General features: G+C 38.0%; 1 protein-coding gene across 5 annotated transcripts in view; it reads right to left on the bottom strand.

Annotated features, from left to right (window-relative positions):
- Positions 1 to 15,948, bottom strand: part of srpk2 (SRSF protein kinase 2) — a 62,658-nt gene that overhangs the window by 12,863 nt on the left and 33,847 nt on the right. For 3 of the 5 annotated variants that reach the window (XM_053477563.1, XM_053477556.1, XM_053477570.1), the window contains 7 exons: positions 7,643 to 7,806; positions 5,678 to 5,786; positions 3,362 to 3,449; positions 3,027 to 3,114; positions 2,836 to 2,942; positions 2,251 to 2,416; positions 63 to 88 (listed from right to left, as the gene is read on the bottom strand). In XM_053477563.1, the coding sequence (XP_053333538.1) occupies positions 63 to 88; positions 2,251 to 2,416; positions 2,836 to 2,942; positions 3,027 to 3,114; positions 3,362 to 3,449; positions 5,678 to 5,786; positions 7,643 to 7,806 (748 nt within the window). Of the gene's footprint in view, positions 1 to 62; positions 89 to 2,250; positions 2,417 to 2,835; positions 2,943 to 3,026; positions 3,115 to 3,361; positions 3,450 to 5,677; positions 5,787 to 7,642; positions 7,807 to 14,811; positions 14,891 to 15,948 lie in introns of all 5 variants that reach the window. The other 2 variants (XM_053477586.1, XM_053477578.1) reach the window with 1 other exon arrangement.

Raw genomic sequence — 15,948 nt, 5'->3', positions numbered from 1 at the left:
ATCTTTTATTAGAAGTTAATTAATTGAGCAGTGGTTATGTTGGGATTGATAGCACTACATACTTGTTTGAGCTGAGGTGCTGTGCTCACTGTAGAGAGGAAAAACAAACAAGTTAAACCATATAGGCTAGTCAGGGCTGTAACCAGAATCACAATTTGAGTCAGCTACATAGGTAACATAGGTAACTTATTACAATGCCAGATGTACAGGGTGGCACATAAAGATCGCCCACATGTTAAAGGGGCACTGTGCGGGCTGCAGTGGTGGTAGAGAGGTTGGGTAGGTCTCATTTGGTAGGGTATCTATGATAGCGACACAGAGAGCGTTCTGTACACGTAGAAATGTAAGAGCAAAGTTTATTCCAAAATCCTGTTTATGTTTCTGCAATCGGCTCTTTAATGATTCAATAAATAGTTTTTCTTTGAGTTAAGGCTAAAAGAGGATTTAATGGTCTGTTCTGTCTCTCTGTCCCAGTTCCATGTTAAAGCTGCTGGCTATTTCTGATGCCAGGCTCCCATCATCATCATCTCCTCACTCATATGGTCCCGCCCTCCTGAAGGACAAACATCTATAACCAGCCTGACCTTAGTTCCTCTATCTGGGGATCAGGCTCTATTCTAGCAGCCATTATGTCTTTAATGATCATAATCTTGATCAAGATGCAAGAGTTCAGTAAAGGGTAATGCATTTTTCCTTAAATGTGAGCTATTAGAAGAAAACCATGAGTAATCAATGTGCTATGTATGTGATGATGTTGCTTTCCTGCTAACAAGAATAAATTCAGGTCGAGTGGACTGTGAGTGTAAGTACAATAGCTGGAAGTGGAAGTTTGTCTATCGAGGATCCATGAAAAGTGGTTCTCAGAATTCAGCTCACATAGCACCTTTCACAGAGTGTATGGCTTCTTCTGAGAAGTTTGTAAGAGTTTAAACACTACAGCAATAGAAGTAACAACTACAGCATTACTAGACCAAAAAATTATTCTGCATAACTTAGTTTGTTGTAAAGCAATAATAAATTCTGCCTTCCTTTATCAGATCTTTTGATTTCCTATATTAATTAACCTCAATCAACCTTGATACTGGTGATAAAAATAACTACAGGAAGAAGGTTGTATTTTAAGTATGCTAGGTATTTCAAGTATTTCAGATGTCTAAAGTGTCTGTCCAACTTAACATTTTCAGGTTTACACAGGAACATGTGGAGCAATTAATTATTTTTATAATTTATTCAATTATGTTCATATTTATCACTTATATAATATATAAACTGCCTGACCACTACCTGGATTTAACTAAACAAATGGTTAAAAGCCTTCTATTGAATAACTGGTGCAGTGAATTAATACGTTTCAGCTGGCAACAAGATATTTAACCCTAAGTGATGCAGTGAGTAGCTACTCATTTTCTAAACAACTGTCAGATGTTACTCTGTTTTAAAAGGGTCGATCAAGTAGATTGCTAAAATGATTAAAACAGGGTTAAGAACTGAAAAACACATTATTAAAACCCAGAAGGACAGTGATGAACCATCATTTTTATGGACGAAATGTGGTTGGAAAAACATTGTGAATGAGCGTGACAGGAGAATACTTAAACACTTAGTGAAATCAAATCGTAAAAAGAGACAACAGTAGAACTCCCAGCTATGTTTAAGAGTGTAAACAAGAGCATTTCCTAAACAGCTGTGTAGCCTTAAGTAAAACCACTTATCAGTGAGACTAATCAGAAAATCTTGTTTTAGAAAAAATGCTTCAGTTTGCTAGGGAGCATAAAGAATGGACTGTGGAGCATTGGACAAAGTTCATGTGATCTAATAAGTCCAGATTTACCCTGTTCCGGAGTGATGGGGGCATCAGAGTAAGAAGGGAAGTGCATAAAGCAATGATGGCATGGGCAACTTCCAAGACGACAATGCCAGGATTGGCATCATCACTACAAAGTCTCGGAGAGAAATTAATGTGACTCTTAATAGAAATAAGTTTGTCGTAATTATGCCACAGTCGTAATCAAAGCAAAAGGTGGTGCAACGAAATATTAGAGTGTGTGTCTTTTTTTTCTGGCTGGGCAGTGTATTAATTAATGTAACTAAGCCATCTCATTCATGAATGTTCAGGGACACATATTAATAATACACAATGTAGATAACTGCTAATCTGCCAAATAACTGTGATAAATACTGTGATGTTTATTATTTTACTCTCTGTTATGTTCTAGTGGTATTTTGTGAAGAAGAAAAAAAGTCTAATACCTGCAGATCCAGATGGAGGAGGTGCTCCCGCTTTCTGCCACTCAGTGGCTTCAACTGCCATGCGCCTGACAAAGGCATCATCCACACACATCAGGATGTTCTCTGGCTTGATGTCTGTGTGAATGATCTTGCACTTAGTGTGGAGGTAATCCAGACCCTGCAAGACCTGCCAGTTAAATACACAACACTCACATCATGTTGCTTTGGATGAGGAATGAGCTTTATGCTCATAGAGATTCATGCTTTTGATCAGATGGATAAAGTCTGCTGTTTAGGTGAGATTAGAAAATATGTGGTAAACTTTATTGACCTGTCTGTCTGGTTAATCAAAATGAATGATTTTATACAAACCATGATAGTTTAAAAAGTAAGACTATATATTGCAACCCTGGACTGAATGTATTCTTTTATGAATAACAAAATAAATAGACAAAATATTTATTAACACATAAATCTAAAAAAATGCTTTTTAATGCCAAACAGGTCCCTAATTACAAAATGTTTAGGAAGCCACGTCTTACTGTTTAAAGTGTAATGTTTGTTTCAAGTACTGATGATGTGTTTTGTGTGTGTGGGTGTGTGTACCTGTCTAATGATGCTCTTAACACACGGTAAAGGCAGGCCCTGATAATTAGACTTGATTATCCATTTAAGTAGATGGTGGCCCAGGACTTCAAACACCATGCATACATCTGAGAGGGTGAGTTAGGTGGAATAACACAGTCAGATACATAGGAGAGTAAAAAATACACACAGGCTGACACTTAGGAGGATACGGATTCCGTTTATCCCCGAGATCTTGAAGTCATCGATGAGCTGAACCACCATGTCTTTGTTGGGGTCAGACGGGTCACTCTCACGAACCTGATAGACAGACATAGGCGTGTACGATTACCAGACACACTCTGAAATGATCTCTTGGGATCAAATGGCCTAAACTGTTAGAAACATACGGCATATCTTAAAACATGTTATCTGACACGGGCTGCATTAACTTAATGAAAATGATTTCTGTTCTGACATACAAAAGAGTGTCATTAAGGAGACTGAAGAGGATGAAGTAAAATGGCAAGTATAACTGAAGTCTTGTACCAATGGCCTTCTCACTCACACATCGGAGGAGTTTGATCTCGTCTAGTGCTGTCTCTGTGTAGTGCTGGGCACTCTTCACCACCTTCATCGCCACAAAGCGCTTCCCTCTGTGGACAGAACACAGGGTTGTTGTGCATCCAGACTATAGCTGTTGAAGAAACTGCTGAACCAAGCAAGTGTGTGTATGTGTGTGTGTGTGTGTGTACCAATGTGTATGTTTGCCCATATGGGTTTTTTGCTTCCAACTGTTCTAAATGGCATTGAGACTCGAGTGTATGACATGAAAAAAATAGCCTGGTTGGTTCTGTAATAGTATACTAACAACTTGACTCGGGAATTAATTACATCAAATCATGAAAACTCCCCTGCGTCTAAGTATTATATGTAGGTGCAGTACTTTAATTTTGACACCTTTCCCTGTATAGAAAAAAGAACTTGTTTACGTAAAACACAATTATAAAGTGTAATAGCAGTTGTTGTGAAAAATTATTGTAAGTTAAGAGTTCTAAAGTTTTTCAATTAAATCAACAAGGACAGCAAGGCAAGCTAACGATATTAAGACAAAACATAAACATACTTTATGCAGTAATTTAATATATACTGTACAAAACAGAAGTAGGAAAAACACAAAAACATCTGAGTTAAAGGTTTTCAGTCTGAGCAGTATTCATTCATTCACCTTCTATACCGTCTAACCTGTACAGGGTCGCAGGGGCCTAAAGCCTATTCCGAAAGACTTTGAGCATAAGCAATGTACACTCTGGACATGGTGCCAATCCGCACCAATCGCAGGACACACAGGCACACATACACAAACGCTTACACAATACGGCCTTCAGCCTAATCTCCATTTAATAAAATGTATTTATTTATGAGAGGAAAACCCACCAAGCATGAGGAAAAAAAAATCCAAAAACACAAAACAAGGCAGGAATCGAACCCTCGATGTGCAAGGCCATAGTGCTAACCAGCAGGTGACACATTGTAAGTCCTTACTTTGATTATCCCCTCTTTTTAATAATGTTGTGGTGGAGCAGATGCATCATGAAAATTTTATAGACTAGTGATTATTGATGAATTTGGTACATGCGTAATTATCCAAGGACTTGATCAACTCATGAGAAAATGATACATGGTTACCAAAAAATAAATAAAAACACCCCCTCTAACATGAGCTTTGCAGTTAAACGGCAAAACAAACTAAATAAAACGTGTCAATAGGTTTAGATAAAATGTATTCATATTTTTTTAATTGTCAGTGTATATTATTTTTGGCAGGTTTCTTCAAACGATTTTTACAGACCTCATCACTTTTCTGTTCAGTAGGAGTGTGAAGAGGGCCAAGTGCTGATTTTGTGTCGTTAGCTGGTGCCAAATGTCACATGTTGGGTCGACATCTTTACACATGTTGGACAGTCTCACAGTGTTTTCCAACCCATGTATGGAACTTCCTGATGATTTATGCATTCTCGTCCAAAGGTTCTACTGAAATCCTTTTGTAGCTTATCAAATCAATCTATCATCTTTTTGTTGAATTATTTAATCGACAGCTGTACCTAAAGTTCCAAAATTAAATAATACGTTTTTGGGAATAATAATTTTCACAGAAGAGTGTTTCTGACTATGTGTTACCACCAGTATAACTGAAAGTAAACACAAAAGGTTTTTAGTTTTCAACTAATGGTAAAAGATACTAAAAAGGTGTGCCAAAAAGTTGAATTAGATTTGAAAGTATTCCTGCTTTCCATACATTCATTCCTGTCTGTTTGATCACAGGATATAATATAGCTTATACACTTTAAACAAGTTCAGGAATTATAATTGCCCTTGATCTTCCATTATATGTGCGATCCAATAAGATTTCTATTTTTTCAGTATAGTATTTTTTTAGTATAGTTAAAACTATTTGTATTTACACTACAAATTTGGTGAAAAAAAATTGTCGAGAATTCTGGTGTAATGTGATCTCATTGCTAGTCTGAGACTTCCGCTTTGTGTAAGCCGCCAACTGTGTGGGTTGTGTTTATAAAAGTTTCACTCTGGCTCTGGGGTGAGTTCGTGAGTACAGTAAGGTGGGTACCTGCAGGACTAAAAACTAAAGTACTGAGTGTAAGTTTCCAAGTTGACATATGAGCTATTAGTCTAACTGAGAGAGAGAAAGGCAAGATCTTCAACAGACACAGGAGTCGAAACGTGACACTAGGACACAGATACTGGCATACACCAAGCTGCTGGGCAACACTGAGAATGAGTGAGAGAGGGTGTGTGTGTGTGTGTGTGAGTGTGAGTGGGTGTCTGCAACTGCAAGGAAGGTTTTATGTGCATGGTGACTCACTGGATATCCCAACATAGCCAGACAGTAGAGAAGTGACCCCAGCCAAGCTTACGAATCACGTGGTACCTCCCATTGAACAGATCACCTATCTTCACCGGATGGTACCCTCCTAGAGGGAGGAAGGAAGGAATAAAGAAGGAAAAAATATATATTAAGTTCTGTCATGTTAATTTTAACAGGTAGGGTTCTTCTGTGGTGAATTTGGCATATAATACCTGTAAAAACACCAGTCTAAAGTCAGCTTTCTTTCTCTATTGTCTGCAGAATTATAAATATAACTAATATAGAACTAGAATGTAAATGTAAATGGAGAAGTCTGGCAAATTTTGTAAAGTACAGTGGAACCTCAGATTGCGAGTAACGCGATTTGCAAGTGTTCCCCAGGACGAGCAAAGATTTGACTTAAGAAATTTTGACTTAAAAATTTGCAAATTTTGGTTTATGAGTACCGAGTATCATGTACCACGCATGAGCTTCTTGTTTTGATGTTGAGCGTCACGTGATCACAACTGAGTCAATGGTTTTTCTCTCTCTTGCGCTGCGGAATTGTGGGTAATCGTCTTCCCTGCTGCACATCTCTTACTGGTTACTATAACACTGTGACCACGTGTGTGTGCGGAAAGCATCTTTTATTTTGTATTTGTAAGCGTTTGTGTACGGCGTGCGTGTACTGTTTATTATAACACACGTGTGTGTGCGCGTGTAAAGTGAAAGAAAGTCTCATTAGGGGTGAAAAATCCATTTTCTCTCTCACCTGTTTCAGCCTGTCGTTATGTGTGTGTGTGCGCATAATTTGACACCGTGCCACCCGTGACACCGTGACACCCAATCCCCCCACTTCCCACCCCCTCTAGGCTTCACAAACACACACACACACGCACTCTGCTCTACACAGAAACACTGCTCTGTCGTAATTCTTTTCAAAGGTAAAGTGCAGGTTAATTTGTTTGTTTGTTTTTTTTACTTTATAGCAGTGATTCTGTTAGTATGCACTTACGCGAGTGTCATTACGTTTCTTTGCAAATTTTTCCGACAAAACAGTCTTTCCGGTAATGTGTGTGTTTGTGTGACACACAGACACACACACACCCAGCACCTGTGCACATAACCGGAAATACTTATCTGTCTGGATTTATTTTTTACTTTTTTTTAAAGGTAAAGTGCAGGTTAATTTGTTTTATTTTTACTTTATATTTTGTATTCATTATTTTTATGTATTTAGTTTTTTGGGCTGTGGAACGAATAATTTAAGTTTTCATTATTTCTTATGGTTAAATTTGCTTTGCCTAACGAGTGTTGTATTGCAGACAGTTACAGAAAAAAAATAATAGGATGGGTGATGTAAAGAATGCTATGTAGATGACAAATTAAAGTTCCAGAGGGGATTTCTGCGGGTTTACAGACATTATTTGTAATGCAGGCAGGCATGATTAACTCAAACTTAATTTGCAAAAGTCTTTAACCATCCCTTATTTCCAACGAGCAAGACTTTATTTATAGTTTTTTAATGTGGTCTTAAGAAATAGTTCTAGACTTTTTTGCGCTCATTTTTAGTCCGGTCCCTGTATTTGACCAGTTTCTGTGGAATGTTGTATGTTCATCACTGGCTAAACCATATGAATCATGAATCATTTAAGCATAAACATTTTTTTTTACTTAAGGCATGAACCAGTCAGAAACAGCACAGATGATAACAGATGATCAGGCCAGAGATTGCTTGGAATAGATAAGAGGGAAAACAAGGCTGCTGCTAAAATTGTTAAATAAACCATCAATTTTTAAATTGTATCTTTAGGCAGTTTGCAGCCTGTTGCAGTACCACAAATCTTCCTGTTTCTTTCATTTAATCTGCATAATTTCATTTAGTTTTATATAAAAAATTGTGAGGTGGCTCAAGACTATTACACAGTACTGTAGTTCTGCAAGTGACCAGAGAGATATAGTAGAAAGACTTAGCCGGGAGACCTTTGCAGTAGTCTGCCGGGTCCTCCTGTTCTTCATCGTCAGAGCCCAAAATCTCTTCCTCTGGCTCTGGGCGTGCATCTGGTTCAGGCTGTGGTGGTGGAGGAGGAGGTGGAGGAGGTGGAGGAGGAGGGGGAGCGGACGGGGCTTTCTGCTGCGTCTCAGGCCTGTTAGACAATAAGAAGAAAAGAGAAAGAGAGGGAAAAACATTTATCATTTAAACCATTAACTGGTGTCGCTGTGACTGGACAAATACAGCACTAGTGTTGTAAGTGACCTCATCACTGGGAACAACTTCATACTCTAAAGGTATTTATAACTCACACTACACTCCATTTGGCCAAAGGCTGCCTATGTAGGCAGCATTTTTCATAGTCTGTTCGTAGTCAGACAATCCCATAATCCTTTCCACCAGATGTGAGTTTGAGCAAAAATTAAGTTAGGAAGAATTTATGGTTGAAAATTTTCCATTCTATGATAACAAAAAGCAATAATGCAATGATAGTTATATAAAAGACCAACATTCTTATAATGGGAGATGAATAAAATATCTGTGCTTGATAAATCACACAGGACATCTGAGACCTTTGGTTTCTGTGATTGGCAAGTGTGGTAATTCTGGGGTGTTATACAGTAATATAATTATAGTTCATAAAAATAGAATATTATAATAACATCGCAATATACTACATTTACTGGTTAGTTTAATAGGAGCATGTAAACACCTGCGTGTTGATGTCCACTCAGTGTATCGTGAGACAGCAGCACAATGCACAAATTCATGCAGATACTTGTCAAGAGCTTGAGTTAATATTCACATCAAACACCAGAATGGGGAATTTCAATACGGCATGGTTGCTGGTGCCAGACAGGCTGGTTTGAATATTTCAAAAACTGCTGATCTCCAGGGATTTCCACAGAGCCTCTAGAGTTTTAAGAGATTTATGCGAGAACAAACAAACAACCGAAAAAAACAATCCAATCAGCAGCAAAACACATCTGCTGCCATGTGATTGGCTTATTAAATAACTTCATTATCTAAGGTATTCCTATTGATGGGGTCAGTGAGTTTATATGTTAAAAACTCAATGTACTTACACAAAAACTACACAGAACTCTTTAAATTGTTGCCACCTATGAAAATATCTGGGCTCTTTCACATCCAGGACCCACTTTTCACCTCTGGACTTAGTAATATATTTGGTATAAACAAACATGCTTAACATTTCTTTATTGCTTACGTGTACAGAATTACAAACATGGTAATTAAATCAGGGGATCACATTGCTGAAATACCTGATGTAAGATAACACACACGCATACATAGCCAGTGTTTGGTGAGCCAGCTGAAGTCAATGTCAAAGAGAATGACAGAATGCCTGCCAGTGGGTTGCTATGGAAACAGGCCAGGTGAATCAGGCTGATGTAGGGTTAATATTCGAAACCAAACACAAAGAAGCAGAGGGACACAAACGGACTTAAAACTGACAATCTAGAAGTATTTGAACACACACACACACACACACACACACACACACAAAGATACAGTTTACAATAATAGCATGTTGCAAATGCTGTGTAGGGAATTCTATTCCACAGTGTACATCACATGCCAATGGCTAACAATAAGACTATTTTCCAGTTATAATTTTTTTCCGACTACCAATCTAAACCCCAGCAGGTTCATATTAATTTAACCAGTCTCTTAATTTGAGATATAAATTGAGATATATTATTTTGAGCAGTTTTGAAAAAAAACAACACTTTATTTTTTTAAAGATTAAGAAGTTAGAAGGCATTTAGTCATAAAGGTGTTAAAAAGCACAAATGCTTAAATATTTTTTTGGAATTATTTTGGTTATATCAGTGTGAATTTTGTATAAATTTGCTAAGACTATAACCCCATGTCCCACAGTTTTAATAGATAAATCATACTGCTGTTATGTTTGCGGCCATGAAAACATGCAACATGCTATCGAATGTACAGTATGCTGGTCAAGTTTTAATAAAAACATAGCCGCCTAATGCTTTGAGTCTGTTTATGTATTGAGTTACGGACAACAACTTAGATCAAGGAAATAAGTGTTGAGAAACATTATAAGCTGTTAACAGCATCAGCATCCTCCTCCTCCTTTACCAGTCTCAATTTCACTTCTATAGTTGATGACGGCTCGCTCTCATAGTACACGTATAGCTGTATAAGGTCCAGGTGGGGATCATCAGCTGACCACGTTTATGTCTGTGCTTCCAGATTCATAAGGTTATAACGGTTCAGAAATCCTGATTAGAGAATGGAGTCTAGCAAATATAACCGTATAAAGTGAATGAAGTAGCGTCCTGCACAATCTTGTATATGAAGTAATCACAAAGCTTTATCTGCTCAATTTTCTTTCAAAAATATTACTATGAACTGCACCATGGCTCCCAAAAGCAGCTAAACCAGTGTTGGTAATAGTGTAACGCCTATAAAACAAGACTATATACTGTAGCAAGTGTTTTGTTATCAACAATTTTGTGTGCTTTAGGAAAATTATTTGTCAGAATAAATTAAAGTCCAAAATATTACAGAATGTAGATCAAGTGTCTTGTTTATCTTTGCTATAAAAATCCTGTTACAGTGGTCTTATCACCTCAGTAAATTTGAGCTGTAATCAATAGAAACCCAAAACAAAGCTGTTGAAATAATATTTTACCAACATAAAGGCTACACATTAAATAGAAAAATGAAGTTTTATATGACTCGGTGGCACCTTGGCCTAGGGGTTCACTGTGGTCTGTCTGTGTGTCTGGTGTTTGGATCTTCTCCCTGTGCTTGGTGGGTTTCCTGTGGGTACTCCTGTTTCCTCCCACAGTCCAGAGACATGCAGATTGGGTTAACTGCCTGTTGTATTTGTGTGTGTGTGTGTGTGTACTGTATGTGTTTGTGCCCTGCAATGGATTGGCACCTTGTCCAGGGTGTACCCTGCTTCGTGCTCTAAGTCTTCTGGGATAGTCTCCTGGCCCCCCGCGACTCTGTATACTGGATAAGCGGTATACAAGATGAATAATTGACTCTTCCATGCACTTTTATTTTGTTGTGACATCAGGTGTAGACCAGAGTTTCCAACTTAGAATTTCATGTTCAACGATCATTCTTTTATCCATGTCGGAATCATTAATAATCTTTTATTAATTATAACAAATTTAGACTCAAAATAAATAGCTAAATTTGAATAAATAAAAAACTGCCAGACCCTTTAAAAATACAAACTGGGTGATTTAGCATCTTTCTTTAGCTATTGAGTTAATTTCAACTAACCTTTTGAATATGTCAGTTAATCAGGTTTAATTAATTAAGGAAGCCAATAACATTTTGATGCTATAATAAGGATATGTACTGGGATAACTCAATTCATACATGCACACACTTTACTGCAGTACTGTAGTATATACATTCCATACTGTACATTTCGCAATTTCAACAATTGAATGATCTCTTCCTCTCTCTCTCTCTCTCTCTCTCTCTTACTCACACACACACACACACACACACATATAAACAGAAAATCTCAAACATACATCCTTGTTTAACTAACTCAAAAGCAGAATTACCACACAGTGCATTAAGGACTGCATTCACCGGAAGAGCTCAGAGAAAAACAGTGGACTCAGTAATAGTGTGTTTGAATTATGAACAGATATATAAAAAAAAAAAACTATTAATAATGGCACAACAGGAACAGGGACTGTGTAGAGCTCAGCGTTTGTGTGTAACGACGCTAGGCATTTGCCTCGAGATGGCGCGAGGTGAAGCGTGAAGCTAGTGTTGAGAAAAAATCTGTGTTGTATGTGTGTGTCCATAGATTGGGGTTATAGAAGATGACAGTTTATTACACTGATTTAGTATCATCCCTATGTGCATCACCATGTAATCACCACACACACACACATACACACACCTGATCCATTCACACCCTTAACAGACATTCAGAAGCTCAGCGTCACATTCTGGGAGCCCTGCTTGAGCAGGCTGCACATGCGCACACTTACTCATGCTATGTGTTAAGTCCTTATATGCAAAAGCAAAACGTATCTGGGTTGGAAAAATGATCACTGCTGTTGACAGGGCATTAGAGGAAGAAGAGGAGGAAGAGAGAAAGAGACAGTGAGCAGGAGTTTGCAAATTGGACACCATGTCAGTGTTATGGATAAAAGTGGTCTTCCTGTCAACAGTTTGCAGGCAATGATTTTGTAGAACTTACTGTGCTGTGTTCTTACCTGTCTGTGGTGTGTGTACAGTGTGTATGTGGAGAAAGAAAGAGGGAGAATAATCTCCCTTTATCTCCCTAAAATATGAACAACAAATAATCACTATAATCACTATGTCTTCACTTACGTAATTCAGTTTTAACATGGGAAGTCAGTTAAAGACAACAGAATGTTTAAAGTTCTTAAATGGGTTCAATGATGCAAAAAAAAAAAAAAAGGCTTCATACAAAGCACATCATCCTACTGTGTAAATGAAGAGCACATTTTGGTGATGAGCGCAGAGTAGCAGCATGCGCTTAAATTACAGGTGCATGAGATGGAAACATCTCCCACATTGCACAGAGAGGTTATGATCATGCTCTCTCAGTAAAGATTTTGCTGATTTTGAAAACTAAATTTTTTTATATTTTTTTCAGAATATATTATGATTGAAATAAATGGATGAGCTGGATCATGTGCTATTTTACAAGGCTGAAAGCCATCCTGTTAAATTAAACCAAATTTGCATGGAATACAGCTAGGAGTATTCATGCAGTGATATACTGTACTGGAGCTATACAACAATCCTATTAAATGTTTATTTCATTACTTTCCATTTTACTGTTCATATATCATTGTCACACTGTAGTACATTTGACAAAGAAAGAAAAATTAATTACAATTTGCTTTTTCTACTCAAGACAAAGCTGGCAATCAAGTTGAACATGTCTCTAACACAGCTCTAAACACAAGGAACTATTCCAGCATAAGTACTGACAGGAATGTGGACTTAAGTTGGCAGTTCTGAATGCAGCCCTTAGTGATGAGTAAGTGAGTTTTCTTGCATGTTTGCCAAAATTGTGTATGTGGGTAGTTTGGTGCCATGTTTTGTATGACCATATTTAAGAGACTCAGTTGGAGGTCTGGGCTGTAAATCAAGACTACAGGTAGCTAAAGCCACCTGTTTTGAAATTCAAAAAATATACAAATTAAGCCCTTCCCTTTAGTGTTCCCTTCAACACCTTGTCCCTAACACACCTGGATACACATTGACTGATTGGATGTCCCAAGCCAAAAGTATTGACCTGAAACTCAGTGAAATGACAGCTTTGATGATTTACAGCGTCCATTTTTTTTTTTTATACCTGCATCCATGTTTAACAAGTACATAACACAACTTAACCTGAAGCGTTTGTCTCTAAAAGTACAACAATTTTAAAGATATCACTGTACTAGTGATTTACTGGCAGCATGCTGGCTTAGTGGGTAGCACTGTTGCCTCGCCCCTCCAGGGCTGTGCGCTCGAATCTCGTCTCTGGTGTGACTTGTGCATGGAGTGTGCATGGTGGGTTTCCTTCTGGGGCTCTGGTTTTATCAAAGTTTTACCAAGGACATGCAGTGTAGACTTGCCTTTACAAACTGCCCATAGTGTATGATTGTGTGTGTGTTCTTGTGCCCTGTGATGGGCTGGCACCTCTTTCAGAGTGTACCCTGCCTTGTGCCATAAGATCCTCGGAAAAGGCTCCAGTCAACCTGTGACTGTACACAGAATAACCACAGGATATGGAGAATGATTGAACGCAATGTGATATTAATCCACAATATTGTGCAATTCCTAAAATAATATTTTAATTGGAGAATCATAAATCCTTTCCACCATCTAATTTTACGAATTGTCGCCATTTATGTACACCTTTACAACATAAAGTTGCTACTTCACCCTAACATCAACCAAGTGATCAGCTATAGACAGGAACTGAGTGGTTTTCAACACAATGACCTATGACCAGCTGATGAGTCTCAGATATATCCAGTTCTGTGACAGTCACACACAGGCTCTTGAGTGGTGGAAGAGAAGTGTTTTCCAAAACATCAAGTGTTTGCCCTACCATCTGAAAATCACAAGTTCAAAGTAGATCGGAAATTTAATTTCTTTGTCATGCTTAATAAAGTCTGCGCTTACATCCTTGGTTGGTCTCTTCCCTGACATGAGGAACGACAAAAAACATCCTGTGCATGAAGAGTAGAATTCAATGAATTCTGCTCAAATCTCTTAAATTATATTACCCTCATAAAACAATACATTTAAATTTTTTCTTCACACAAGGTCAGATCTATTCTCATAAGTATGTACTTTTATGTGACCTTGCTTTTGATAGTTAACATTTGGTTATACTCTTAAAGGATCACTCATCCACTCTCACTCATCTTCTATACCGTTTTATCCTGTATTCAGGGTCATGTTTGTATTCAGGGACAAGATTGTGCAGGAACCTGAAGCCTATCCCAGAAGGCTTAGGGCACGAGTACCTGGACAGGGTGCCAATCCATCGCAATGCACACACACTCACACACTACGGGCAATTTGGAAATGCCAAGCAACCTAACCTGCATATCTTTGAACTGTCGGAGGAAACCAGAATACCCGGAGAAAACCCACCAAGCAAGGGGAGGACATGCAAACTCCATGCACACAGAGACGGGAATCGAGCCTGGACCTTGGAGGTGCAAGGCGACAGTGCTAACCACTACACCACCGTGTCACCCTCTTAAAGGATGTTCTCAAAAATCAATAAAAATACAACTCTAGCAGACAATAAATAAAACTAATATTTTGTTTTTGAAATTGTTATAGTGCTGCTGTGAAGCAGATTAAATAACAAGGCACCCTAGCATAGGTATTTAATTTTTATTTTAATTTTTTTTATGTCAAAATACTGATATACTTTTACTTCTGCTTTGCACTAACAAAGTAACAGTGCTGTGGATGAAAAAAGGCACAAACTTCTATTAGTTTCAAGACGTGAAGCAGGCAGTCCGATCATGGCTCCGGCATACTGAGTAAACTTTCTACCTTGACGGTATACAAGCACTAGTGAAACGTTGGGATAAGTGCATTAGTGTAGCAGGGGATAATATAGAGAAATGAAGGTAGTTTTACTCACATAACTGTGTCCTGTTATTCTGCGCAATCAAAAGTCCTGGTTTGACTTGAACACCCCTCGTACAACCAAACCAGTTTTTCTGTAAGCGTAAAAGCATAACAATACTGTGTGTAGGAAGTGCCTTACAAATAAAGTGTGAACAAATAAAGCCAATAAGAAGGAGAAAAGGTAACCCATAACCCATTTATTTGTTTAAATATATACTGTAGTGTGCTGCATCCTGTTTCCCCTCTAAAAAAAAAAAAAAAAAAACACAGCATGTATTTATCTGATAATAATCTACCCTGCAGAAGGATATGATATGTACGCTTATCATAAAAAAAACACTATTAGAATGTGGTGATAAACCAGGAGCAAAACAGGAATATATCAGACTCAGCATTTACATCATCACAATACACCTGGGGATGATCCACTGATGTTCTGAACGACTAACTATCCTTCTGACAGTCATAAAACTGGTAGCATTATGGTTGGGAAGAGTTTTTATTCGGAACTAAAAAAAAAAATCCACTTGAAATTCAATATGTCAGGACTGAAAACAAAATCAGTACATCATAAACACTGACAATTGATTTCAAACCCAGGCCTAAGATGTGCCAGTTTTGCTCAGTCAAACATCTTTCCTCATTAAAGTAACCCCTTGTTTCTATGACATACTGTATATCCCTTGTATCTATTATCTGTATTTGTCAGGAAGGCAGGCATTCATTTCAGACCCTAGACCTTATCCTGGTGTAGTGCGCGTACTAATGAGTCATTTGCACCTATGAATCACCTTTTAACTAAATTCTTAATATTCGAGAATGTTCTGGAGCTCGCTGAAAGCCTGCTGTCCTTGGGTATTACAAACTCTTCTTAGGTAATCATACTTTGGGTACAGTTGTCATCTCTCCTCCATGTCTTTTCTACTTTTTTTCTCTGATTCATTCTGCCACTCGCTCTATCTCTCCCCCACGTCCAAGCTTTCTTTTATAGAGCGCCCGCTGACTCACACTCTCCTACAGTGGCGAGAGGATATAGGAATGTGCGTCTGTGTGTCAGCGTGTGCCTAAGTGCAATCTTGGGGATATTTTAGTTTGCTCCCTGATGTCACCACCTTCTTGTCTCACTGTCACACAGTTTTATACATAAAAA

Source organism: Clarias gariepinus, chromosome 2 (genome assembly GCF_024256425.1).
Source record: "Clarias gariepinus isolate MV-2021 ecotype Netherlands chromosome 2, CGAR_prim_01v2, whole genome shotgun sequence".
Taxonomy (NCBI): Eukaryota; Metazoa; Chordata; class Actinopteri; order Siluriformes; family Clariidae; genus Clarias; species Clarias gariepinus.
This window is presented reverse-complemented; position numbering and strand designations above follow the sequence as displayed.